Raw genomic sequence first — 27,209 nt, 5'->3', positions numbered from 1 at the left:
GAATGAGACTGTGGATGACAAACCCGAGGGCTTGTATGTGCAGAGGCTCAGAGTGTCCATCTTCCTAGAGTGTCAACTCTACCTACAGCTCTGGGGTGAAAAAATCCATTATTTTAACATTAAAATAGATATACCTAAAGAGTAGAATACAACCTCCTTGTAATTTAATAAACCTAAACCTTAAAGGACATGAGAGGTCCCCCCCTCTCTGTTGGGGTCCTTGAAGGACGAGGCTGGGAAGTGCCAGTTCAGCTCTCCGCAGGGGAGGAAGGCGATAAGGAGTCCAGAGGACTCTTCTGCGGAGGCAAGCCATCACTGCTTTGGGGAACTTGGCAACTGAGTGACTCTGGGTGTCCAGCCCAAGTGCTGGGGAGGACAAAAGTGAGGCATAGCAGCCTCGGCTCCCAGGAGCCCTGATCCCGGCTAATAGAGACAAGTGACAGAAGAACTTCCAGGTTGTCTTCACATTCCCCTTGAACAAAGGGATTCAAGCTGGCTCTAAGTACAGCCTCTAGAACAGAGGTTCTTAACTCGTGGTCCATGGATCGCTGATGCAAAATCTTAAATGTGCATGGACAGCTTGCTAGAGAGTATTCAGCTTTCTCTGGATTCTCAAAGGGATTCATGTCCCAAAGAGTTAAGAACCACTGCTCTTAATCAAAGAGAATTTGGAAGCAAATTGATTAGATTGATGCTCTGGCCATAGGTTGTTAAAGAAAAGATTTTTATTTGAGAACCATCTGATCCTTTTGCAAATGCTCCTGCTGGATCCAAAAAAAACCTGACTGAGAGTTCATCTCCAACACACGCAGACACATCAAACGGCCTAGTCCTGCAGACCTACAGGTTCTGTCCACAGCCAGCGCTCCTTCCACCACCACACACCTCCATCCAGGGGCACCACCTAAATGGAAGGCTGCTCAGCTACTCCAACCCCAAACACACTGCACAGGCATGGGGAGGAGGACACCCTCCACCCTCAGGCCAAGCCCCTGGCAGGATATGCTAACAGTAGAACAGGTGAAGTGATGCGCAGACGCAAACATTTAGTTTATTTTGACTGTGACCAACGTCAGCAAGAGACAACAGAACCTCAGTGTCCTAGAGGTCCTCCTGGATTCAATGACAACATGTCCAGGCTGGGAAAAGGGCTAGCATCCCCTTATATAATCACCTCATAATTTCTCATCATCCCAGGACAGGAGAGTGCCTCTCAGGCACTGCATGCATCTTTAACAGCCATCACATTATCTCATCTTTTAAATTAGGACAGATTCTCTCTCACCAAGAATATCAGTTTAGATATTCCTTTGCTCTTACGAACTGTCATTTGGAAGCAGGACAGCAGCGTCTTTCAGTTAGGTAACTGTGGAGTCCAAGAGGTGGGTCAAAGGCCTCTCCAGAAAGGACCGGACTGTGATTTTGCTGAAAGATTGCTCACTACTCATTCCACCGCTCACGGCTGTTCTCATCTCAGTTGAGAGGCTTGAATGAACATCTAATTACAGAGAAGACTAACACCCATGGTGCAATGAATAACTAACTACCTTTAGGTCTACTGAAGATCTGTTCTCTAACAGCATATGCTTCTCTCTGTGAAGAGTTGTATTCCCCTCAGCGTCGGAGCCTCAGAAAGAACGCATGTTTACACTCTGTACTCTCCAAGGGGTAATATTTATCATAAAAATCTAAGACATATTCTTCAGTCTTGAATCCAAACTTCTGGTACAGCAGCATAGCGGGGTTGCTTGCTGAGACGTGAAGGGTTACATCTTTGCCCATGCAGGTCTGCCAAAAGAGCGGAAAAATACAAGATGAAAATGAAAACGCCTGAAGGAGAACAAGTAGGTGGAGAGACTCTTTCAAGTGTAGGCAGTTATGGAAACCGGATCATCAGAGACTGAGGCTGGGACACTGCCGCACCTGGCACACTGGGAACCCAACGGCACTTTGCTGCCGATCACACATTCACTAAACATTCACCAAGGCCGAGGAAATTGATGGTATGCTCGGTGCTTTTTTCTTCCTCACTGAAGCAAAGGGTCAAGGGGGATATTTTATTGTCAACTATATTATTTAAATTCAGTTACATTTAAATATATCAAATATATCAATACCAAACACTATGACCATCTTGAAGAAATTGAGAACAAGATAAGAAGTTCTGCTTTCAAAAGCTAGATGTTACCCTACAAGGAAATTGTAAAAATTCCCTTCCTAGACCCACTAGAAAAGATATTAAATTATGCGGCCAGATATGAAATATTAAGACTTTCACTTAATTATAAAATGTGAAGACCCTGTATAGACCTTCTGAATCCCAAAGTCCACCTCCCATCCCTCTCAAACCGACAGAATTAGCTTCTCAGAACCGAGATTTCTGTATTTAGCATTAGCCTAATCCTAGGGGAAAAGAGTAATAATCACTTTATCAGCATAAGGCAAGTTCCTAGATTCTGTAATTAGCTACACACAATAAAGTACCCCAAAGTCACACAAATTAAGAACTTGCTCTTTAATGAGGAAGGCACTGCAATACTGAAGTTGACAAGGTCCTTAAGATTTTATAATCAGGATTCCCCAAGGCCTCTATTTAAGAACTCATCTGTCGGGCCGGCCCCATGGCTTAGCGGTTAAGTGCGCGCGCTCCGCCGCTGGCAGCCCGGGCCCGGACGCACTGCTTCTCCGGCCATGCTGAGGCCGCGTCCCACATACAGCAACTAGAAGGATGTGCAGCTATGACATACAATTATCTACAGGGGCTTTGGGGGAAAAAATAAATAAATAAAATTATTAAAAAAAAAAAAAAGAACCCATCTGTCAAAAGTAGACAGCTATCTTCTTTTCTTGGCTTAACTCACATTGTGCATCCAAAGGTATTTTTAGAACAAAAAGAACTACTATTTTACTAAAGACAAGAGTGTCTTATAAGTGTATAAAACGAATTTTGTGGGGTGACACTAGTGTCTTTACACTGCAAACATGCACAGTCGAACCAGGGCCATCACCGAGCACCCTGCCTGACTGAGCAGTACTGTGTCTGGGTTTATGGTCTGGCTGGGGGTAGACAAAGATGAACCTTCCTCCCCCCACCCTGTGAATGTGAACACTCAGTAGGGACTGAGGGTGCCAGGTCCTATGTCAGGCACACACATCAAGACATCATCCCTGCCCTGCCCTCAGGCCCTTGCCGGTGAGGAATAGGCAGATTCCTGTGTGGTTCTCCTAGGACGGAAGGATGCACACAGAGGAGAGGTCATTCTGTGAGTAGGGTGGGCCAGAGAAAAGGAGGAGTGTGACAGAAAAAACTGAGAAGGTCTCAGTCGAAGACAACACAAGGTAGCACGTATTAACTGCCAACAGAGGAGCAAAGAAAGCAATTTCTAGGAAGACGATTCTCAAAGTTCCTGCCAACATTTGGGAATTATTAAAAACTGGAAAAACAACATTTTATCATCTCCATCCTCTATTTATTTATTATTATTTTATTTTTTTGGTGAGAAAGATTGGCCCTGAGCTAACATCTGTCACCAATCCTCCTCTTTTTGCTGAGGAAGACTGGCCCTGGGCTAACATCCATGCCCATCTTCCTCCACTTTATATGGGACGCCGCCACAGCATCGCTTGATAAGCGGAGCATCACTGCACGCCCGGGATCCGAACCTCAGGCCTCCATGGCAGAGCGTGCACACTTAACCGCTATGCCACCGGGCAGGCCCTCCATCCTCTATTTAAAAGGAATCTTGCCCACATAACACACAATCCTTCATACCAAACGGTTTCTAAATAAAAATTACCAGAAAAATTCTGGAGAAAAGAAAAATCTTTGCATGTTTTTCTGATGTTATTATATAAATATACGACATATTTTCTTCAAAGGTGATACAGATATATCACAGATGAATTATAATTCAATATTAGAATCAAATCTTGGAAGGTTCATACCAGCTCATACAGCGATAATAACATTAAAAACAATCAGCAACAATAGAATGCACATACTGATTGACACGCTTTTGCTAAAATGTTTAAAAATACATAAAAACTAAAAATCATAGTTCCATTTCCACTTCTTAGAGGCGTGGCGGCCGTGATTCTGAGAGCAGCAGTTACTGATAAGGACAGTGCCAGGGCTTTAGGCTCTCACTTTTGGTGTCTTCTCATTTTATTTACTACACATGTTCACAAACTAGCTTCTCTGAAACCTGGGTCTGAGCAGTAATGTTATTTTAGAGGGTGAGGATTTCTGTCTGTGTGTTTGACTGCCCTCATCAACGATGGTGACTGGCTTTCTCTCACAGGTTTCCCGTCCCACTGGGCCACGCACCTGTTGTGGAGGTCATCCTCCTCCACAACTTCCAGGGAAGCCCAGGGCAAGTCGCTAGATGATGAGCACAGACAACATACCTGAATCAGATGGTAAATCATGAAAGTCGCAATCCCTGCTCTTCTCCATTCGGGATGGACAAACAGAAATGAAATGTAAGCTTCATTGTACTTCACGTCAGGAACCATGAAGCCAAAGGCGATGATGACTTTTTTATAAAGGACGACAACACTGAAGTCTGGATACTGCAGGCACTCAGACAGGTCAATGCCTAAAGAAGAGAGACAATCGCAGACTCAAACCATGTACCTTTTGGAATTAATGAATGCCAAGCTGTTCAGTCTGTACTTACAGCTACACCTGCACGCTAAAAAAAAACCCAAAACTGGAGACAAAGATATTACCATAGACACCACATACTCAGATCATAAAAATAAAAGTGAATTTTGAAAAATATCAATATTAACATCGTCTTTTCTAAGTACATATGTTAAAAGAAGAGAGGCAGGAGAGGGTGGGTAGTAGAGAGCACACAGGTTCAGAACTGGACACACCTGGCTTTGAACTCAGCCTCCTCTGTCACGTGTGTCAGCTGGCACATTTGTAAATGTCTTGGCCTGCTTCTGCAATGTGTAAGATGAGAGCATACCTAGACCTGACAGAGCTGGGGTAAAGATCCCCTAAGAGAGTCCATCTCAGGGGCTGGCCCAGTGGCGCAAGTGGTTAAGTGCGCATGCTCCACTGCGGCGGCCCGGCGTGCACCGGTTCAGATCCCGGGCGCGCAACGACACACTGCTTGTAGAACCATGCTGTGGTGGCGTCCCATATAAAGTAGAGGAAGATGGGCACGGATGTTAGCTCAGGGCCAGTCTTCCTCAGCAAAAAGAGGAGGATTGTCATCAGATGTTAGCTCAGTGCTGATCTTCCTCACAAAAAAAAAAGTGTCCATCTCGTTGTATTCTTTACTTCGCACATAGACAATTCATAAGCTCTTTTGTGCAAATGCTACCTTTTACAATAAAGAGGTTAAATATAAAATGATTCCATGCATAATGTATGGAGGGCACCCAGCATAAGGGCAGGAGGTAGCAGATGCTCCCAGGATGTTCCTTTCAGCCCCCATACCACTCCCAAAAGAAGGGGCACAACTCTGCCACCACACGCACTATCACATGATTGCCAGACAACAGGGAAGACACAGACCTCATCCTGATGAAACCTTATCTAACTTCTGCAAGACAGGTATTATTTCCTTCACATTTCAAAGCAGAGCGGTAAAGCAGATCCACAAAGGACGTGTTTATATTTAGCAATGAAAATGTGTTCCTTTAATTGATGGCTTCGGTCTTCAGAGACAGTATGTTAAGGCGGATAAAATGACAAATGATATTGCATTTACTCTTATTTTCAAAGTCTATGATTAGGGTATTTAGCTTTTTAAAAACACCTTTTCACTATACCAACACTGTCTAAGGAACAGCTAAATAAACAAAGCATATGGAATTATTAAGCAAAAATCAAGTGTCCAAACACGCCCCAGCTACCAGTCTGTGTTTCTTCGACAGACATTACTTGGTATCTAAACATATGTAGAAGCAAAACAGGATGAATCTTTTATTCTGGACGCAGAGACAAACAGGGAAGAGAAACAAACAAAAACACTGTTTATTACTTTAATTGCTAACTTCTTCCTGATCTTAGGAAAGAAAGAGGTGTTCATATTTTAACATCTCTATGTTAGGAGAGACAAACTGAACAAAATCATACCAGTAAAGGCTTTAGGGTCCCATGACATACACTAATTTAAAAAGTTACAGAAGTGAACTATACAGCAAACTGATCTGCCCAGTTTGGGAGGGGGAAACATACCAGGCCAGAAAAACTCCTGACACATTGAATTAATCGTTGGGATGTGGTTTGGCCGCACGTAGCAGTAATCGAGAGGTGCCTCCGGCTCCGGCGTCCAGTGAGGGTCACTCCTGTGCAGGTGAGAACGAATCTGCAACAGGAGCTGCAGTTTGGGTGGCTTTGTTTCATAATCACGCCTCCAGTGCCACAGAAAATAAACAAATTCAAGTCAAGAAAAATACCCATTATTATTCCCAGCGATTTGATTCACAAACTCTTTAATCTGCTTGAAATTTTAAACTAATTTGTGTTACTTTATATGGCATCTAGCTTGATAACAGCTACAATGCTTTTCTGGTATGAAGTTTAAAATCCACTCTACTAATATTCATCAGAGCAAATCCCTCTGTACCCTCAGGACCTCTAGCGCTGGTGAGCCTGACAGAGTGAGGGAGCAGAAACAGCACCCTAATTCAGCCCTCTGAGTGCTCCGACCCAGGCAGCCCAGGGGAGGGAAGGCCCAACCCTCCCAGGGCAGCTGAGGGGCACCAGAGACAAGGGGAGCTAGAGCAGGCTCGTAGACTGCCTCTCCACGTGTCTGCCAGGGGGCAGTGCTGGGCAAGGAGGATCACGCGATCATGCAGCTCAGAGCAAGCACAGTCAACAAAGACAAGGGGCTCTCTCAATCACAGCACAGGACAGCACTGGGGGCCTCTCTAGTCAGCTCAGCCATGTGGCACTGCCTTGACACCCAATTGAGACGTCCCTCCCATATTTTCATTTCATAGACTACTACATATATACAACTTCAAAATTTAAAACAGGGGGCCAGCCCAGTGGTGTAGTGGTTAAGTTCTCGCGCTCCACTTTGGCAGCCCGGAGTTCGTAGGTTTGGATCCCGGGTGCAGACCTACACACCACTCATCAAGCCACGCTGTGGCGGTGTCCCACACACAAAACAGAGGAAGATTGGCACGGATGTTAGCTCAGGGCCAATCTTCCTCACACACACACAAAAAAAATTAAAACTAAACAATGAGTATGACAATCAAAATGAAATCTAACAGCGTTAATTTATCCTTTCTTTTTATGTTTCTTTCAAAGGACCATCCTTTCTGCAAAAAAGTACAGCTGAAACAAGCCAAGGGTGACAGTGGACGTGGAGCAGAGCCTCAGTCTTTGCTGACGTCTGCTCACAGGTTTGGGTCTTTATTCACTCCAACAGGGGAATGGGGCACAGAAACCACAAACGCTACTGCTCACAACACCTCGACATCATGGCTCTTCTCCATATACCTAATGTAAGGCTTTAAGATCCGAGAAGTGTAAGGGCTGACAATACTCTGGTCCACAGCCATGTCTTCCGATCCCACCAAACGATACAAAAACTTAGTGGTCTGGTGTCGAAATCCTTTCCTGGACGGCAAGGCCGTCTATGAGAAAGAAACACTGGTTATAGAAAAACAAATTTACTCAAAGGATTGGTTTAATTTCCACAGATCATTAAGTACTTACAACATTTTTGTGTGTCAGAAAGTAGGTCTTTTTACGTTACTTATTTGGGAAGGTCAAGTTTCAATACAAACTCCATAGGTATCTTTGCACAAAATTAGATATGGAAAGCTAATCCCAGTTGTAAGTCTAAAATCAAAATAATTTTTAAAATTTTAAAGTTACTTAAAAATTTAAAAAGTCACTTAAGCAAGTGAAATGCAGGATTGAGCACTGGATTTACAGGTTCTCTAAGTTTCATTTTGTCTATATTACACCTTTAATCCCTTCATCAAATATTAACCAGCATTAGTGTCAATTAGGTAACACCCCCGGGTCATGTTTTCTGAGTAGTCTCTGTTATCCAAAGAGGCACAGGGCCCAAAAATTGCTGTACCTGTATATGGATTTATTAACACATGTCTCTATTCTAAGGAGTAAATTTGACAGAAGTAGGACTGCTGTAGATTATCATCCTAAAACAAATCATGCTGGCAGAGAGGCTCCACCAGAGGTTCAGTGAAGATGTGGCGGGTGTCCTGACAGACGGCGGGACTCACCCCGGGAGCCCAAGTGGAGACGCCTGTTCTTCAGCGAGTGCTCCTCCAGGGCCCCCAGTCATGCAGTAACACAACATGTGCAATTAGGGTTTTATAGCAAAGAGCTCAGAGGGAAGATTAAAAGGCACATTTATGAAGTGGTTTGCCAAGGGCTGGATGAAGTTTAGAAACCTGAGTTGTTTTTGTAGAATCAGTTTGCTCTTAGCCTAGAAAATAACCTTGTTGGAAAAAGAGCAAGAATTCCTTCTTTTATCATTTGCTCTCATTACATTCCCAAACAGGACATCAAAACTTTCAAAGGCCAATTGTGAAAATCTTCCAGGACTTTAAAATAAGTTTCAAAGTGAAATTCAAAGCTGTGGTATACAGTTTCCAAATATGGCCCCAACACTTCCTCCTGTGCCTGTGGGTATATGTGGCTCCTCATATCAGAAGGCAGAGTCAATTTCCCCTCCCCCTGAATCTGGGCAGGCCTTGTGACAGGCTTTGACCAATCAGAAAGTGGCAGAAGTAACATTCTGGGACTTTTGAGCCCAGACCTTAAGAGGACTGGCGGTTTCCACATTCTCCCTTTTCGAATCCAGCGGCCACAGTGTCCAGGCTAGACCACTGAATGACTACTGGCCACATGGAGACAGACTCTGGAGGAAGAGAGGCCAATCTGGTCATTCCACCCCTGACACAACTCCCAGCTGAATGCAGCCACAGAAGACCCACCTAGTTGAGCCCGGTCAACCCAAGAATCAGAAGAAATATTAAATAGCTATTATTTTAAGCCACTAAGTTTTGGGATGGTTTGTAATGCAGCAACAGATAACTGAAACACCAGCCACCAAACCACCAGCCTATGAAATACTCTCTGGTTAATGTCTCAAGATGAGTTCTGTGGAACTCTATAGATGTTATACAGCACCCCAACTTCTTTCCATCACGACTGCTTTCTCCCTAGTCTAAACCACCCTCAGCATCTGCCTGGACCACAATCACTGCCTCCTATTCGTGTCCCTGCTGCCACTCTCACCTCATACCATCCAGTCTCCGCACAGAGCCAGGTTCTTCTTCTAGAAACTAACAGATTCACCTCCCTTGATGGAAACTCCAGTGTGGTTTTCCACTGTATGTTCAGAACACAATTCAAACTCCTTACCTGTGACGCACTGGATCTGGCCCCTGTTACCTCTGTGGTCTCAGCTCCCACCATCAACATGTTCCAGCCCCATACAGCAAACTAACTGCTGGCTTAGGGCCTGCGTCCAGGACTTCTGCCCTGAAGCTTCTGCAGCCTGCTCCTCCTTGTGGATTAGGACTTAGTTCAAGTGTTACCTCCACAGAAAGGCTGTCCTAAACTACCCCATCAAAAGTGATGCCACCGCCCTCTGCTCCTCCACTCCACTGCAGCACTCACCCTGTAGGAAGTGATCCTGTTTAGTGAGTCAGGACTGTCATCTCCCTGCTCACAGATGTCAGCTCCAGAGGGCGGAGACCTTCTCTGTCTTAATTCACTGCAGTATCGCCAGCCAGAATAGTGTTTGGCACATATGAAGTACTCAATTTATGTTTGTTGAATGACCAAATGGTGGGGAAAAAAGTGCCCCAAAGTCAAATAAGTTTGGAAAATGTTAAATGCATTTATTCAAACTTCCAGTTCTAAATAAAATGGAGAGCTAGGTGGGCTGCTGTGTCCCTTCCTCAAACCCAACTTGGGAGACGCCACAAAAGTGAGAGGGAAGATGGAACACAAGGCTGTGAGAAATCAGAGGTGACTGGGTACAGATGAGGTGGCAAAGGGTAGCCTAGGGCAGACACAGGCTGTGCCCCACCGATGGGGATGGAGGAAGTTCCTGGTTAGGCCACTACCTCTCCCAAGCTTTGCTCTGGGTAGGTCAACCTTGCCAGCAAGTGTCAGCCAGAGGGGTGATGTTAGAGAGTGCTGGAGCCTTCCTGAGGTGGAGGGTAGATCCCATGGGACAGTCCCTGAGCATTCCATGACCCCAGGCAATAAGAGCAGAGGGAGGTAAAAAGTAGCACCTGGGCCAGATGTCCCAGGAGGTTCCCTGAGAGCTAAGTTGCCTGATTGTGGAAAAAGGTGAAGATGGGAAGTGGTTGAGTCCAGAGCCTCCCATTTTACAAAACCTGTCAAGAGGGTGACAAGCTAGGACCCAGGTTTTTGCCCCTAGCTCCAGGTGTGTATAACCAGCAAAAGCAGCTGATAAGACCAAGGGAATATGCGTCACAGGGAAAAAATTCAAGACATGTAAATAAAGAGTGCAAAACAAAAGAAAGATTACAAAATAAACAAACCATATCAGAAAAGACAGAATTAATTTACCAGACAGAATTTTTAAAAAGCACAATAGTCATCAGGGAAATGCAAATCAAAACTACAATGATTTTCCACTTGACACTCACTAAGATGGCTATGATCAAAAAGGCAGATAATAACAGGTATTGGTAAGGATGTGTGGAGAAATCAAAATCTTCATACACTGCTGGTGGGAATATAAAATGGTGCAGCCATTCTGGAAAACAGTCTGGCAGTTCTTCAAAAAGGTAAATATATGTTACCATTTGGCCAGGCAATCCCACTCTAAGGTATACACCCAAGAGAAATGAAAACACATGTCCACACAAAAACTTGTACACCTATGTTTATAGCAGCATTATTCATAATAGCCAAAAGGTGGAAACAACCCAAACGTCCATCAACCGATGAATAAACAAAATGTGGTATATCCATACAATGGAGTACTATTCAGCCATAAAAAGGAATGCAATACTAACATATGCCACAATGGATGAATCTTGAAAAAGTTAATGCTAAGTGAAAGAAGACCACATCTTATGGGATTCCATTTACGTAAAATATCCAGAACAGGCAAATCTATGGAGACAGAAAGTAGATTAATGGGGGTGGGTGTGGAAGGTTGAACAATGACAGCGAAAGAGTTCAGGGTTTCTTTTTAGGGTGAGGAAAATGTTCTAAAACTGATTATGGTGATGGTTACACAACTCTGTGAATATACTGGAAACTACTGAATTGAACACTCTAAATGGGTGACTTGTATGGTACGTGCATTGTGTCTCAGTAAAGTTGTTACTAAAAAAAACAAAACCAAAAAGCGTAATAAATAGGCTGCAAGATAATGAGGGAGCTGGAAACAAGAATAGGTAGTTACGAAGCATCTCTTATTTGTCACCAGATATTAAATACATGATCACTGAAATAAAGCACTCAACAAATGATGTTAAGGACAGGTCTCTTCCAAAAAAATCAAAGGAAGCGATAAAGAAAAGAAGTAATGGTGTCAACATCTGTACTGGGAGTCCAGAAAGCGAGGAAAAGAATAAAGGAGGAATGTATTTAAAGAAGCAATGATGAGGAATTCCCCAAATTAAAGAAGCATAAGAGGACTTCCAGTTTCCGGTCTGGCATGTAAGCAGCTTAGAAGTCATCCTTCCATCCTAACAACAAGTAAAAAGTTGAACAAACTGAAAGCCAACAACTTTTCTTAGATGTATCAGAGAAGTGAGGTCACAGGGCAAACCACTGCCCCCTCAATTGGAGACAGACAAGTGGTGTCTCCTAGCTTGTAGACACATCATTCTAATCTCTGCCTCAGTCATCACATGGCTTCTCTCCTGTGTGTCTCTGTGTCTCTTCTCATAAGGATATCAGTCATGTCAGATTAAGGCCCCACCCTGCTCCAGTATGACCTCATCTGAATTAATTACATCTGCAAAGGCCCTACTTCCAAAGAAGGTCACATTCACAGGTACCAGTGGTTAGGACCTCCATAAATCCTTTTAGGGGCATAATTCAATCTACAACAATGACCCACAAAAACCGTTTAGCTTATCTTCTCCTGGAAGCCTTCATCTAATAGTGGCAATTTCCTTACAGAGCTCCATTTGTGCTTCCTACTTAGTTTTTGGCTTTTTTTTTTTTTGTTAACTAAAAGTATATTATTTCAGGATAAAGACATTAAAAAATGCAGAGGAATGATTAACACCGAAAGTCAGAGACTGGCTCCCTCTGCGGAGAGCAGACAGTGTGCAGAAGGACTTCTAAGGTGTTTGTAATGCTGTTTCTTAACCCAGGAGCTAGATTCATAGGTATTTATCTCACTAACCTTTAAACTATATCCATATGTTCTATTCATTCTTGTATGGGTATGAAGCTTTTCATAATTTAAAAGTTGAATACAGGGATTAAAGAGACAAACCCATGAGAACAAAGAACAGATGACTGCAACAAAATCATATGAACAAGTGGCAAATGACTTAGACCAAAGGGAGCCAAAACCTAAGGCAGCAGTGAAGACAGGCCAGGAGCCAGGGGACTTACAGGCCAGAGGCTCAGAGAAGTACAACAATGGGAGACATCAGGTCCTGCTAAAGGTGAGCAACGGGCAGGAAGACTATGGATTGAGAGTCTCTTCACTTAAAAGGGTAAGGGCTCCAGTAACACCCCCACTGCCCACATCCAGAAATGATTTTTCTCTCATGGGCACAAGAGCAGACTCTCTAGAGGCTCAAAAGAGAGATTCTGGACACAGAGGCACCTGATACAGCCACGGATGGGAGTACTGTCCTGAAAACAGGGAGACTCAGTGGAAGTCTACCAGCTGATTGGTCAGCTCCTGGCCCTCCTCACTTGGTTCTTAGGATGCAGGTAGGCAGGTTACTACTTCTCAAGAAAGGAAAGATGGGAAATAGGAGAAAAAAAGAGAATTAAGGGGATTCATCTAGACAAACGGTCATCCACAAGCTATAGCCCACAGGCCAAATCCAGCCTGTTTTAGTAAATAAAGTGTTACTGGAACACAGCCATGCCCATTCATTATGTCTTATCTATGCTGCTTTCACACTGGAACAGCAGACCTGAGAACTGTGTGGCCTGCAAACTATTTACTATCTGACCCTTTACAGAAAAATTCTGTCCCTGGTCTAGAGGGTCCAACAGCCAAATAATAGCGGTGCTCTAAAAAGACAGAACAGAGAAAATACAAGATATGAAAAAGCCCCACACGTGGTACATCACTGAATAATATCAGAACTCTGGCAATAAACACAAGAGCTCACGAGTTTCCAATGAAGGGGAGGATAGAAAAAGGTGCAAAGACTCCAAATAGGCAATTCACAGAGAAACAACCAGGAAATATGAAAAATGTTTAACCTCACCTGTAATCAAAGAAATGTAAATAAAAAACAAGATTTCACTTTATAGCTGCCAGATTAGCAAAATCAGCTAAAGGCTGGTTAGCAGCAAGTGCTAGCAAAGATATAGGGAAATAAGACCTCTCATTCCCGCAGTGGGAAGGTGTGTTCTGGCAGTTCTGAGTGGAATTACTTGTTCCCAGGAACACTCATAGACCTGGGTTCCACTGAATATCTTTTGAGCAATGCTGACACCACACTGATCCCCTGGCTACTATTTCTACATGGTGTCTCCTAACTACATAGAGGTTTACATGTCTTCAGATCCTACTCAGCACGGGGTCTGGTACACTGCACGTCCTCAACAAATCTGTCAATTAAAGCTACACAAACCTGTACACAAACTATGTAAAGCAACCCTCGGGGACTAAAAGATACAAAGAAAATGTCTAGGTTCTGTCTTAAATGCCCAAAGGGAAAAATCCAAACAAACCCAGATGTAGTAATATTGAACAATTTCAAAAAATAAAGCCCAGCAATTTTTGTATTTTTCTCCCTTGCTATTTTCTTCTCTCTCCCAAAATTACTCAGAATTTTAAACGTCCACTGCAGGGTGATGCCAGCCCCACCTCCACTCCTGCCCCCAAGAGGTTGAGAGCATGTGCTAACACTCACCTGGTATCGGTCAAGGATTCTAAAGTCCTGACAGGTTGTTCTGTATGTGGCCTGGCCAGCTGGAAGCCGGGAAACTCCTCCTTCTTTGGCTCCATAAATCCCATCAACTAACAGAAGAGCAGCATTAACAACTTGATCCAAGTCAAAAAGTGGTAATCCCCTATCCCTTTTTGCTTGTCTGACAATCAATTTCCGCTTTAGTCTCCGAGCTTCTGGTGTCATGGCAACAGCACTGGGACAAGCTTCCAGCCTCTTCAGGAGCAGCTTCTCCTCGTAGATGCTCACAGGGGTGTACTTGGGCCCTTTAGGTTTCCTGTCCTTGTCCAGTTGAGGCTTCCTCTTCTCTCGAGCCCTTGTTTGCAAAGATGTGTTGGAATCCGTGTCTTCGCTGTCAATGTCCATCCTGTCAGGTTTTTCCTCCTCACTCTCGACCTCCTGCTTTATCTGTTCGGGTGCTCTGACCTTCTTTCTGCCCCCGACCACTGTCCCAGAAGCTGCTGACCCAGCAGGGGGTGGAACATACTCCATCCCTGGGTCTATGACTCCATCGCCTTCCATCTCATCATCATCTGTGCAAAGTATAAAACAGGAAAGAAAAAATGCAGAGCACACCGCCCACAAGGTGAAAACATACACATTTGTATCATGGGCCACACATAAAATAAAAGACCCAAGAAAGCTATGTCTTACCGTGAAACAAGGCTTGTGGGGGCATCACATCTGGAATCAGATCTGCTTCTGAAAGCAAGCTGGGTGTGGCTGAGTGGGAGGCAGGGGTCCCAGGGGCAGAGAAATCCAGAGACGGAGAAGGAGATGGGCTCGTGAGCGGGGTGCGATCAGAGGAGCTCAAGGATGAAAAGTCAATCACTTCTCCTTTTTCTAGAATCACGTCTGGCCTGCGGCCTCGGCTTATGAACTTCACAGGGGTCGAAGATGTGCTCCTGTCAAGAAAGCCAGCCGCTTCCTTCTGGGCTCTTCTAATGTCTTTCGCTTCCTGAGTGCGAGACCTCTTCTCTTTCAATTCCATGGCAGATTCCACAGGATTCCGACTCGCCCGTTTTCTAAGTCCCTCAACAGTAATGATGGGATCTAAAGTTGGTTTTGAGGCTGTTAGGAAAAAATAAATATCTAAATTTTTAAATAACTAATTCAACTTTAGTTGCTTTTGATAACTTATTATTGTGAACCTACTACCATGTTCAAAATAGAGAAATGTTCAATGAATGCCCTAAAGTAAGACTTAGATATCTCTTAACAAGATAAAAGGAATTATAATGCAAATTTAAACAACTAAATACTATCTTTCACCTATCGGGACTGGTAAACATTAAATGTTTGATTAACGCTCAGCAAGCATATGGGGAAATGAACATTTTCATGCCTTTTTCGTAGGACAAAAATTTTATTACAACTTTTTGGAGGGTAATTTGGAAATAACAATTAAAATTCTGAATGAACATGCCCTTTGATAGAGCAACCTGTTTCCAGAAATTTATCACAAAAAATTTGCCCAGGTACACAAATGTGTACAATTACAGTATCGTTTAAAATAACAACCACCAAAAAAGGGTAGAAATAAATAAAATGTCCATCAACAGGGGAATGGTTTAATAAATTATCGTATAGCCATTCAATGGAATGCAATGAAATAAAAGAAAATAGGGTGGATCCACATGTGCTGTTATGGAAAGATGCCCAAGGTATCCTGGCAAGTGGGGGGAAAACACGGAGAACAAGTCCATTTATTTATTTATTTATTTAAATAAGAAAAAGCTTCAATATGCAGGGATCATTTCTAAAAGCATTCACAAGAGACAACAGTGGCTACTCTGGAGAGTGAAATTGCAGGCAGGGTGGGTACAGGGGGAACTTTCAGACTTTATACACTTCAACACTATTTGATTTGTTCACGATTATATTTTTCGAAATGTAAAAGCTCATTAAAAACTTTTTGGATACAAAAATCAGATCAACCTGCGACAGTAAGTTACTGTTAATTTTTTTTCAGTGTGAAAATGGCATTATGGTTAGGCTACAAAAAAGAGAAGTCTTTATCTCTTAGAAATACATATTGAAATATTTAAGAATGAAATGTTGATGCCTGGGATTTGCTTCTAAATAATCTAAGGGTAGGGATGGGTGGAGGGTTGCGGGAAAGTACCCAGGGGTCTAGATAAAAGGAGACTGGCAGGAGTCAACTGATGAAATGAGGTGAAAGGTACATGGGGATTCATTATATTACTCTCTTCACATGTGTCTATGGTTAAAATTTTCCACAATAAAAAGTTTAAAAAAAAAATCAGATTGAAAATAGAGAACCTTTCAGGTACCAAAGGAAATTTATAAAACTGGTAACTTGATTAGGAAATGATAAAATATTTTTTATATAATATTTATTTATGGCATACAAAAAGTACCATAATACAACTGCCAAGCAGAGCAGCTCCAGAGAGGCAGAAGAGCTACGCCTGGTGAAAGCCGGATGGTCTCCCAAGCCCGCACTTGCTGGACTTTGGTCTGGCTAGCACCTCTTGTACTGTTCTCACGACGGTACCTTTTACTTTCAAAGTAGAGGCAGACAGCTTCTCTCCTTCAGGTTTCATTGTCGGGGGCTTGTTGTGAACAAGTTTCCACCATCCTGGTTCTCCGAATTCCTGAGCACCTGAACGGAAGTACATAGGACTTCCCACACTGAGGCAACCTGCCACGGTGCTCCACCAGGTCGAAGTCTTTTTCCTGGAGAGTCCAAGAATTTAAAAATTATTGGCTTTTCAATTCTATCATCATATAGAAAATACACTCTACGCATACTCTATGACTCCAAGCCTGTGGCATGCTATGGAACCTCCAATCTTTGAAGGAACGAAGTAGAAGCATGAAGAGAGAGGCTCTGGGGTCTGGCTTCAAATCGTGGCTCCATCACCTTCTAGCTGCCTCAGTTCCTTCATCTTTAAAATCAGGATAATAGAACTTACTTCACCAAGTTGCCGTGGGGATTAAATGAAATAATTCAAACAAAGCTCATACAACACTTCTCATCACAATCTTCACATCATGATGATGGAGTTCTACAGGCTGATTTTAATTAACTTGAGTTGCTTTTATATGTGAATTAAACACGGCTTTCAAGAAAGAAACGAGAATCACTAGCCCCAGCAAATAGTGCATTTACCCAAGGAGTCAGATGTATCTCGCTGTCTGCTCCTAATTGCCTTTATGTAGTACAGCAGGAATAAAACTATATGATAGGTTCCACAAAAACAGAGCTTAACCTTGGGGGAATAACCAACTTTGGCCAAAAAAAAGCAAGCATTTCAAAATAACTACACAAAAGTGTATATAACAAAATTTTTAAATGATATGTAAAATGTCAACTATTCAGGTTCCTATTGAAAATTCTTTTAAAACATTAAAGGCATGAAAGGAAAACCAGTAAACATCTGAAAGAAAATGTATTCAAATTCAGAACTTCATTACACAGTATACTATTCTCTTAGATTCTATGGCAAATAAGAAACGGTTAACATTGTTAAGAATTTAAAGTATGTTCTATGGATAGCAGAATTAAAATCTTTAGTAGCTATGAAAAAAATTTAACTGTACGAGCTCTTTGCAGGCTGCTTCTCTGGAGGGTAGTGATTCTGTGTATGTTCATACACAGAGATGTCTGAGCACGTGGTGACCACGTTGGGTGAATGGTGTTGGTGACTTTTCTAATCACTGATGTTTAAAGCAGAGTTCCCAAAGTGCAGGATAGCACTGAGGCAGGAAACTGAGCGACAAGGAATCACAGACTAATTTTTAATTCTCTTTCACTCCTTCTTGTTAGATCAAGAAAAAAGTTAGTTGCTTTAAATTCTCACTAACACATGTAGTCTCTCTTTTTGATCAAGAAAGAGGGACTCGGATTGCCTTTACAGGCCATGGGATCCAGCTACAATTGAATAGCATTGTTTTATTTTTAGTGCACTTATTTTTATAGTTATATTCTATTTATGGCAAATGATATGGGTTTTCTGCTTACCACGGTGGTGTGAAGTTTCTTTTTAAAATAAATGCATTTTTTTAAAAAGTGATGATTTAAATAAGTAAATGATAATTCAAACGATACACTAATATGGCCAAAAACCACTGGTTTAATATTTAAACTGCACAGAAGCTGGAGAGTAATTAATGCCGTTCAGTAGAAGTATTAAAAAGAAAAAAAGCCTTAGCTGATTCCTCTCAGAACACACTTTAGAAACGAACAAATGAAATAACTGAACAACTTTTGTTAAAATATGGCAATATCCTTAAAAACAAGCAATTTAAATCCAATTTCTTCCAGAAGACAATCCACTAAACAGAACAGCACTGAGAGATCATGAAAACATTCCAAGATCTAATTTTATCAGTTTTCTCCCTTTCTTGTGCCTTATAAATGGGGTATGTTAAGTTCCATAAATAGTGCTAAATCATTAAACTAAGACAAGAGATCTCCTTTCTTTAAGAAAAAGAACGAGTTATACTGTCAATTCTTTTCTTAGTACCACTAAATAACTCAAAACCAAAAATAACTCCTTTTGTAAAAATGTACTGAATCTATTCTATTTTCTCCTCACAGCAAACCTCTAGAAGGTCGCCCCTCCTTTTGACTGAACCTCCCTGATTTCTCAGCAACACTAGTGGAGCCAAGACCTCTCAGCATCCAAAGAAACAGAGGCTGCCATGAGTTCAGAGCGAGGACAGGTGCTCTGACCTGATGTGATTAGAGCCTTTATCAAGTCTACACTGACCCAATTATGCAAGATTTATGAATCTCACACAGGACTTCAGACAGCAACAATCAGAATCTCAAAGAATTCGCCAATGCAATTGCAAACTCACTAATCCCTAACAGCAATAAAAATCTTGTTAGATCCACATGGACCTTTACTTAAAACATATGGTCTTGATGCCTGTGCACTAGCATCCCTAAATCTGATGAACCAAAGCAGTCACCGAGGAGAAGCACTCAGCGGCAAAATCAAAGCATTATTGTGAAGAATAACGAATGAATAAACCATGTTGAGTCTTAATGTGCCTAGACTTTGTGAAGCACTGTGAATAATACCAAAAAGTATAGAACAGTTTCTACCTTCCAGTTAGTAAAAACAAATACTAATAACATAAGACAAATGGTGCAGTCAATAACTGCCATTATTTTTCTTGCTGCTGACCTCCTATAAGGCACTGATTTTAAAGACGTAATAATTCTATATCCTCAAATTAGTCACTCATCCAACTATTAAGCAGCCTAATTTAATCAAACTTTATTTCTTAACATTATAAGAATCTCTTAGAAATCTCTTCATGCTCAGTAGAAGCATCCTCTGGAATTAGGATGAGAGAAGTATAGAAACCTACACTTTTAATAGCATATGCTTCCACTTTGATTTTTCATAAACAAGTTTTTTAACCTAAAAAAGTAACAACAGGGGCTGGCCCGGTGGTGCAGTGGTTAAGTTCGTGCACTCTGCTTCAGCAGCCTGGGGTTTGTGGGTTCAGATCTCAGGCGTGGACCTACACATCGCTCATCAGCCCATGCTATGGAAGTGTCCCATATACAAAATAGAGGAAGACTGGCACAGATGTTAGCTCAGGGACAATCTTCCTCACCAAAAAAAAAAAAAAAAAAAAAAGTAACAACATTTTCTGGATTAAAAAATTCTCTGTAATTGCCACAAGTAAATACTCATTCTCTAAGGGGCTGCATTAGGCTGTCTCAAATCTCATATACCTCGTTCTTTAAATCTTCACTCAAGTAAAGATTTTTAACAGCCACATTACCTATTCCCTAATAAAAAAGTCCAGTGTTTCTCAATAAAAGCGCAGATATCTTCTTTCCATCTGAAATAACCTTGACGTCCACTTCCTTCCAGAGACAAGTTGTACATCGCCAACATGACAACCTGAAACACAGAGGACACAAGGGCTGGGAGAAGAGCTTGATTAGAGATGTCAATCTTCAGGGGAAGTCTGTTGTTTTATTTCTGAGTAGGAATGGTGCGGGATGGAGGGGGAAAAAGGAAGGATAATATCTTGGAATAGTCTCAGTATAGAATTTTTTCTTTTTTGCTTTCATTAGTTGAATATCACTAATCCATTCAGTATACCTGGTTGTTCCTTACATGTTACGTTTGCAGGGCTGATGTGTGGTGGAACTGATGGTGATAAATAACTACAGTCCTAAGCAACCCCCATCCCAGTATCCCTCCCTCATTCACAATGCAGCACTACAGAGTGTTAACTCCTGGCCCTCAGGAGGTCTCCAGGTGCTCCGCAGACCCTGTTTCTGACTGGCAGCACTAACCTTTATTAAATATTTTGAAAATCACCCCTGCACAGATACTTTCCTAAGCTCTTCAGAAGGCAGAAACAAGACTCGCAGATTTCAGAGCTGAAAATAACGTTAGATACCATGTACTCAGTGTTTAGCCATTTTTAGCTGTGGAAACCTTCATTCAGATAACAGCATTAGAGGAGGGGCAGGGACCTGAAGGGCCTGGCGCTCGGCCCATTCTCAGAGGGCTCCAAGACATTCCCAGAGGTCAACGTGAAAACTCCTCATCTAGTCCAATCTTGTTATTCCACAGGCAATGAATTCATGGTGCCAAATGGGGAGGCATTTTCCAGAAATATAAATAACACACGCTCATTGTAAAAGACTTCAATAATAGAGAAAACAGCAAAGAAGAAATAAAAATCACTTTAAATCCACAAAGAAATAATTACTTTTAACATTTTTAGTGACTGTCTTTTCAGATATTTCTCTTTGTATCTGTATACAATTTTGTAATTATGTAATTTTATGTAAAGGGACAAAACTATATAAGCTATTCAGAACCATGTTTTCAACCTAATAAAAATGATTGATTTTAGGCCAACAAAATTGAAAAGAGAACGGAGAATCTAAGAAAAGAATCCTTAAATAATTCTTCTTTCCAGAAGGGGTGTCCTGAACTATAAGGAGTCTACTAAACTGCAATTCCTGCCCCGCCATCTGTGCTCACAGCATTAAATCCCCATGATCTCACGAGAAGACCTATGACCACACCACTCCAAAGGGCCTGGTAGTGCTGAAGCTTCTACTCCTCGAGTTTCAATTTCCCCCATCCTTAAACTTGCAAAACTGCAGATGGTCTACCAAACAATTAACCCAGGAACAGATTTTTCACATTCTTCCACTTATGTTTGCATCAGGTCTACATTAGCCAACCAACATCTTCCTTTAAACAGTTATTTCACAGAGAGTTATTATTTAATGGATACAGAGTTTCAGTTTGGGAAGATAAAGTTTGGAGATGGTGGTGATGGTTGCAAAACAATGTGAATGTATTTAATGCCACTGAATTGTACATGTTAAAATGATTAACTTTTGTTATGTATTTTTACTACAATTTTAAAAAGTTATTGTTCAAGAAATACTTTAAGGAAAGAATGAAATGAGGTGCTTCTGCCCACTCTGACTCCTGGAGTCCCTCAGAACCATATTCACTGTTAATCTCAGTGGTCAATAGATAAGCATGTTATTTTATTTCCAGTACCATTTTTTTATATTTGAAACATTTTATGACTTTAAAAAAGCTAAAATTCACATATTTGCTTGAAAATAACTTGTCCTATTACCACAATATATACTGAGTAAACTACAAATTTAATATACGAAGGACAGAGTTTTCCTTCTCTCCTGGAATTTATAACCTAAAAGAATGAATCCCAGCTTAGTTTTCTCCTCTCACACTACCAGACCAAGCTCCTAAGTAACAGGCCAGCCAGGTGAACCAAGCTCAGGGCTGGCACAGCCACAGCAGGCACTTCACCAGTATTTACTGAAGAGCACCTAGAAAAACAACGAGCACAGGTTGTGGCAGCTTTATTCTGCAATGTAAGAATGAGTGTCCAGGACAAGAATGTAAAAACTACCCTATCCTTCCCAAACACTTGATAGCTTCTCCTACATTTCAAACCGTTGTTCACAAGTCACCAAGGAGGAAGAGAAGACACAGAGAGAGTGGGAAAAAGGGCCTTTTAGTCAGGAGACCAGACCTCTTTACTGCTGGTATTTTGTAATACAAACAAGCATTTTTACTTATTGCTTTGATAAATCAACAAATACAAAGTTTAAGATTTAAATAGATAGAAAATCCACATTCCAATAAAGTAAGTATATAGATCTATTCAAGACCAACTGATTCTCTTTCAGCTCTTTCATGAGAGACTGGGTTTTTCAGAGGCAGTTAAAAACACTGGTCAGCAGTTTGCCAAGAACCATGCGTCTGATCTAAGTCATCACTTACTTCATCGTTACCAGGGTACTATCCACCACCACCACGTCTTTTGGAAGTGAAAAAATAATTTTTAAGTGATGCTAGTCTAATGTGCAAATTGAGCCAATATTACATATTCTGAGCAATATAATCAAAAGCCATCTTTTCTTTCAAAAAAAGAACCTCCACAGAAAACTCATATTCTTGAAAATAACATGTATTTGCTCATCTTCCATTTTACAGTTTTATGAGAAGCTACTTCCAGACCAAATGCAAATCTGTTTATGTGTGCACACATGAGAATAACCTATTAGTATTAATCTGACCTTGCCTACACACAGTATCCCATGTACGCCTGGAAAAAAATCCCAATTATAATATTCATGAGACTATATCCTCAACACAAACTTCCCTTCATTTTCTATTTATATATTTTCAGGCAAGTCATAAAACGCTCCCTAAATTCACCGCTGACAGATTTCATTAGGAGATGTCCTAATAAAGCACTGATAATTAAGATAATAGTCTAAGGCTACTAACACAACTACAATTTACAAGGAACACCTTAAGTGGCTTAGACAGTATAATCTAGCATCTCCTTCTCATCACCCTGTTTACTTCCTTCATAGCAAAAAGTGCTATGGGTATTAACTTGTTTGTCTGTCTGCTTATTGTCTAAAATAAGTGTCTAGAATGTCAGCTGCCTGGGGCAGGGGTCTTAGCTGTCTCATCCACCACAGTAGTCTCCAGGCCTAGAATAGTGCCTGTGTCACCATAGGCACTCAAAATTTGTTGAATGAATAAACATAAAAACCGAGTAACTTCTAATTTATTTGTTTTTAGAACTTAAAGACTGTATATACATTGGTGTCTTGTTATAGACATATTAATATAAAAACAAAACCAAAAAAATTAATACAACCCAGAGATTAGTTAAAATCTATCATTCAGGCTATAGTTGGCTTGCATTAGGGTGTTGGTATTGAAGATGGTTAAAAGTGGACATAAATATTCATCAAACAAAAAATATTCAAACATATCTGAGGTCAAACGCAGAAAACCTGGATTATATTGGTCTCTGCAATCAGCCACATTACATCTTCCAAATCTATTTCCAAGGTGGCCATCTTCACGTTTTTAAAAATGGTTTTATTGTTCTAAAAATGGCTCCCAGAAAAATGTGAACCTGTTCAATTAAAATCAGTTTGGTACAGTAGTCTCCCCTTAGCTGCAGTTTCAATTACTCACAGTAGAAAAATATTACATGGAAAATTCCAGAAATAAACAATTCCTAAGTTTTAAATTGCATGCTGTTCTGAGTAATTTGATGAAATCTCAAGTCGTCCGCTCCATCTCACCTGGGACATGAATCATCGTTTTGTCCAGTGTGCCCATGCTGTACACACTACCCGCCCCTTAGTCATGCAGTAGCCCTCTCGGTTATCAGATCAACTGTCCTGGTATCGCAGTGCTTACGTTCAAGTAACCCTTATTTTACTTAATAATGGTTCCAAAGCGTAAGAGCAGTGATGCAGGCAATTTGGATAAGCCAAAGGGAAGGTGACAGTTCTCAACTTAACAAGGAAAGAAAAAAATCGTATGCTGAGGTTGCTGAGATCTATTTTTATTATAGTATATTGTATAATTGTTCTATTTTATTATTAGTTATTGCTGTTAATCTCTTATTGTGCCTAACATAAACTTTAGCACAGGTATGTGTGTGTAGGAAAAAACATAGTATATATAGAGTTCAGTACTTTCTGCGATTTCAGGCATCAACCAGGGGTCGTGGAATGTATCCCCGCAGATAAGGGGGGACTTGGTTGTTGCTGTTAGTGCCATCAAGTCGATTCCAACTCCTAGTGACCCTGTGTACAGCAGAGCGGAACCCTGCCTGGTCTTTCTGCATCATCCTCTCACCTTCGGGTGCTATAGCAGACAATGATCCGATGCTATTCACAGGGTTTTCATGCCAGTCATTTTGGAAGCGGGTGGCCAGGTCCTTCTTTCTAATCTGTCTGAGTCTGGAAGCTCCACTGAAACCTGTCCACCATGGGTGACCCTGCTGGTATTTGAAATACTGGTGGCATAGCTTTCAGCATCCCCGCAACATGCAGCCATCACAGAATGACAACTGACAGACAGGTGGTGTGGTTCCCTGACTGGGAAACGAACCTGGGCTACAACAGTGAGAGTGCCAAATCTTAACCACTGGGCCACCAGGCCTGGCTAAGGGGTGTCTACTGTATTATATATAAATGAAATCACGTGGTGAGATTTTCAAGAAATCTTGAACCCAATTCACTAAGTTAGCAACAAGTATTTTTACCAAGAACTCCTTTCTCCAAGTATTCAGTATGATATACATCGTGAAATAAAGTGACCCTCAAAACAATTCAAAAGCTCATACGTCAGCTCCTCATCCTCTAGATATTTACTCCAATAAATTCCTTGGGGGACCAACATCATGAATTCCAGAGGAAGAGCTTTTTACTCACTTGCTGCCATGTCAGCTTCAGCCTTTCGTACTGCTCCTTGCCATCTTCTGAGCAATCAGAACAAGTAAACCTAAAAAAATTATCACCCTTAAGGTAACTGAGCTGTTCCCTCAGCTGACCTAGGAGAAAAACAAAAAGGCACATCACAGGTGTATCTTGAGCAGCGGTAACTCAAAGGTGCGATCAGTTTATCAACCAGATTTTCAAGTTTCCTATGCTGCATCTTTCCTTTTTTTCAGCCAATCCACGAGAGCAGGAGGTGGATGGGGAAAGGAGTAGAGACTTTTGTTCTTCCAACATCAAGCGTATGCCGACTTAAGATCGATCTGTGGTTCCCTAACTTTTGGGAGAGAGATACTAAAAGCAGGTATTATTGCTCTCATTGGACATTCCAACTGTTAACATTCCTGATTCCTATAGGAAGTCTCTTCACATATTCATTCAAAAAATAGCTGAGCTCCCACTGTGCCAGGCAGTGGGCTAGGAACCAGGAATACTACACCCAAGACAGACATAGTACCTGCAAATTCTGTGAGGGCTACATACAGGGAAACAGGTAATCACAAGAGCACAGTGATTCTCCCTCCTCACTGTGCATCAGCATCACGCACAGTTTTTGTTTTAAACATGCCTGGACCTACCCCACACAAAATGAATCAATCTCTGAAAGTGAGGCCTGAGTCTCTGCTTTTTTTTTAAAGTTCCCAGGTGATGCTGACACTCTGGGAGACATGAAAACCACTGGAGTGGAATGTGATGTGTGCCATAGGGCAACGTGAGGGCACATAAAAGAGGTACCCAACACATATTAGGAAGGAAGAAGTAGGGTCTACAGGGGACCCAAAGGATGACTAGAATTGGCCGGGTGAAGAGAGGCACTTGTGTGTATGGGGGGAGGGATGGAGGCTATAGAGATGCATAGCCCAGAGAGGAAATTAAAATGTGCAAAGTCTTAGGGATAACAAAGAATTGTTTGTGGTGAGAAAAAGCTCATCCTAACTGCAAAGTTCTGTTTATATGTGGGGATAGGAGGCTACTAAGGAGAGGCTGAAGAAGTTAGCAGGGGCCGATCATGAAGGACAGTTTAAAACGGACCCTGCGAGGACAAGCGGAAAGCCACTGAGATTTTCAGGCAGAACCCTGAATTAATAAGCAGAGACAGCTCGGAAGCAACAACTAGCTAATATGTAATAAAATCTAGGTTTGTTTTCTGTGAAAATGTTATCTATTAATATTAATCTGAATAGATGAATCCATCTTGAAAACATTTCCACGTAACAGAAAACGACCCACTTCACAATTATATATAAAAATTTCTCTGATCTAGTTACGAATTCTATTACACAAAGTATTCCTCCAGTACATATGTCTTTATTAGTCTCTGCCTAATGGAAAAATCCTGTTTTGGTAAGTCTCATGATGGCTGGCAAAGCATACTCCCTGAGAGCTAAGAAGCTGGCAGCTAAAAGATGGAGCTGAAACACTGAGGTGTCAAGGGGGCACGTAAGTATGTGCCTCTCGAAGTAGATAAGGAGGCCAACAAGTAGGAAACAAGAACGGTCCTAGAAAAAGGGCACAAAACACTTTTAATCTGCTAATTCTGACCTCACTTCAGCATACAACAGCAGGAGTTTTCCACCTAAGTTAAATATTAACAGAGTAATTTTTGTGAACTTGACCTTTAATTCTACACTCGGCCCAGAATTTGGCCCCAAATCCATAACAACGTGATCTTGGAAGAAAAATGTGACTAAGTCTTTAAGTAACAGAGGATTTCCAACTTTCTAATTTTTATTGGATTACCATCAAGAATGTTAATTTAACAACATGATAGAGGTTGACAGTAATTTTTATTAGTACAAATGTGTCTATGTTTTATATAAATTTGTAATTATTCAACTAAACTAATAATAAATATAATAATTATCTTTTTACTTAGGTCTGTTTTACATTCACATTTCTTTCACAGGTTAGAAAAACAAACCTGCACATAGGAACTGACAAATCAAAGGAAATGAGAAGCTCCTTACTGGCCGGTATCCATCTCTGGCACTTGTCACAGAAGTAGGCCAGCCGTTCCTCCATCCACGACACGTCTCCTTCGTCACTGTTGAGGGAGTCCCCACTCTGATCATGAGACAAGTCCACTGATGCCTGGTCCTCCGACTCAACAATCAGCAGAGTCTCCCCCTCCACCTCACCCTCCTCAAGTCCTTCTGAGGTAGATGTTCTAGTGGCTTCATCATCGTGCCGACTTATCAAACCACTCAGGTGGACGTTACTATCCATCCCTTCCTTCTCACAGGTGCAGAAGCGCTTCTCAGGAACAATCCTAAGCTCTGGACACCAAGCTTAAAGCGGCTTC

At 41.5% G+C, this 27,209-nt stretch overlaps 1 protein-coding gene across 1 annotated transcript; it reads right to left on the bottom strand.

Moving 5' to 3' along the window:
- Positions 1-1,021: 1,021 nt before the first annotated feature.
- KAT14 (lysine acetyltransferase 14) lies at positions 1,022-27,133 on the bottom strand. Its single transcript, XM_004433720.3, has 10 exons — positions 26,875-27,133; positions 24,845-24,963; positions 19,867-19,988; positions 16,613-16,794; positions 14,749-15,165; positions 14,059-14,627; positions 7,472-7,608; positions 6,197-6,372; positions 4,408-4,598; positions 1,022-1,788 (listed from the first exon to the last, which is right to left on the bottom strand). The coding sequence occupies exons 1-10, from the start codon at positions 27,131-27,133 to the stop codon at positions 1,615-1,617; spliced, it is 2,346 nt and encodes a 781-aa protein (XP_004433777.1). The 3' UTR covers positions 1,022-1,614.
- Between the last annotated feature and the right edge of the window lie 76 nt (positions 27,134-27,209).

The sequence above is a fragment of the Ceratotherium simum genome, chromosome 21 (genome assembly GCF_057802395.1).
Source record: "Ceratotherium simum simum isolate JZ-2026a chromosome 21, ASM5780239v1, whole genome shotgun sequence".
Taxonomy (NCBI): Eukaryota; Metazoa; Chordata; class Mammalia; order Perissodactyla; family Rhinocerotidae; genus Ceratotherium; species Ceratotherium simum.
This window is presented reverse-complemented; position numbering and strand designations above follow the sequence as displayed.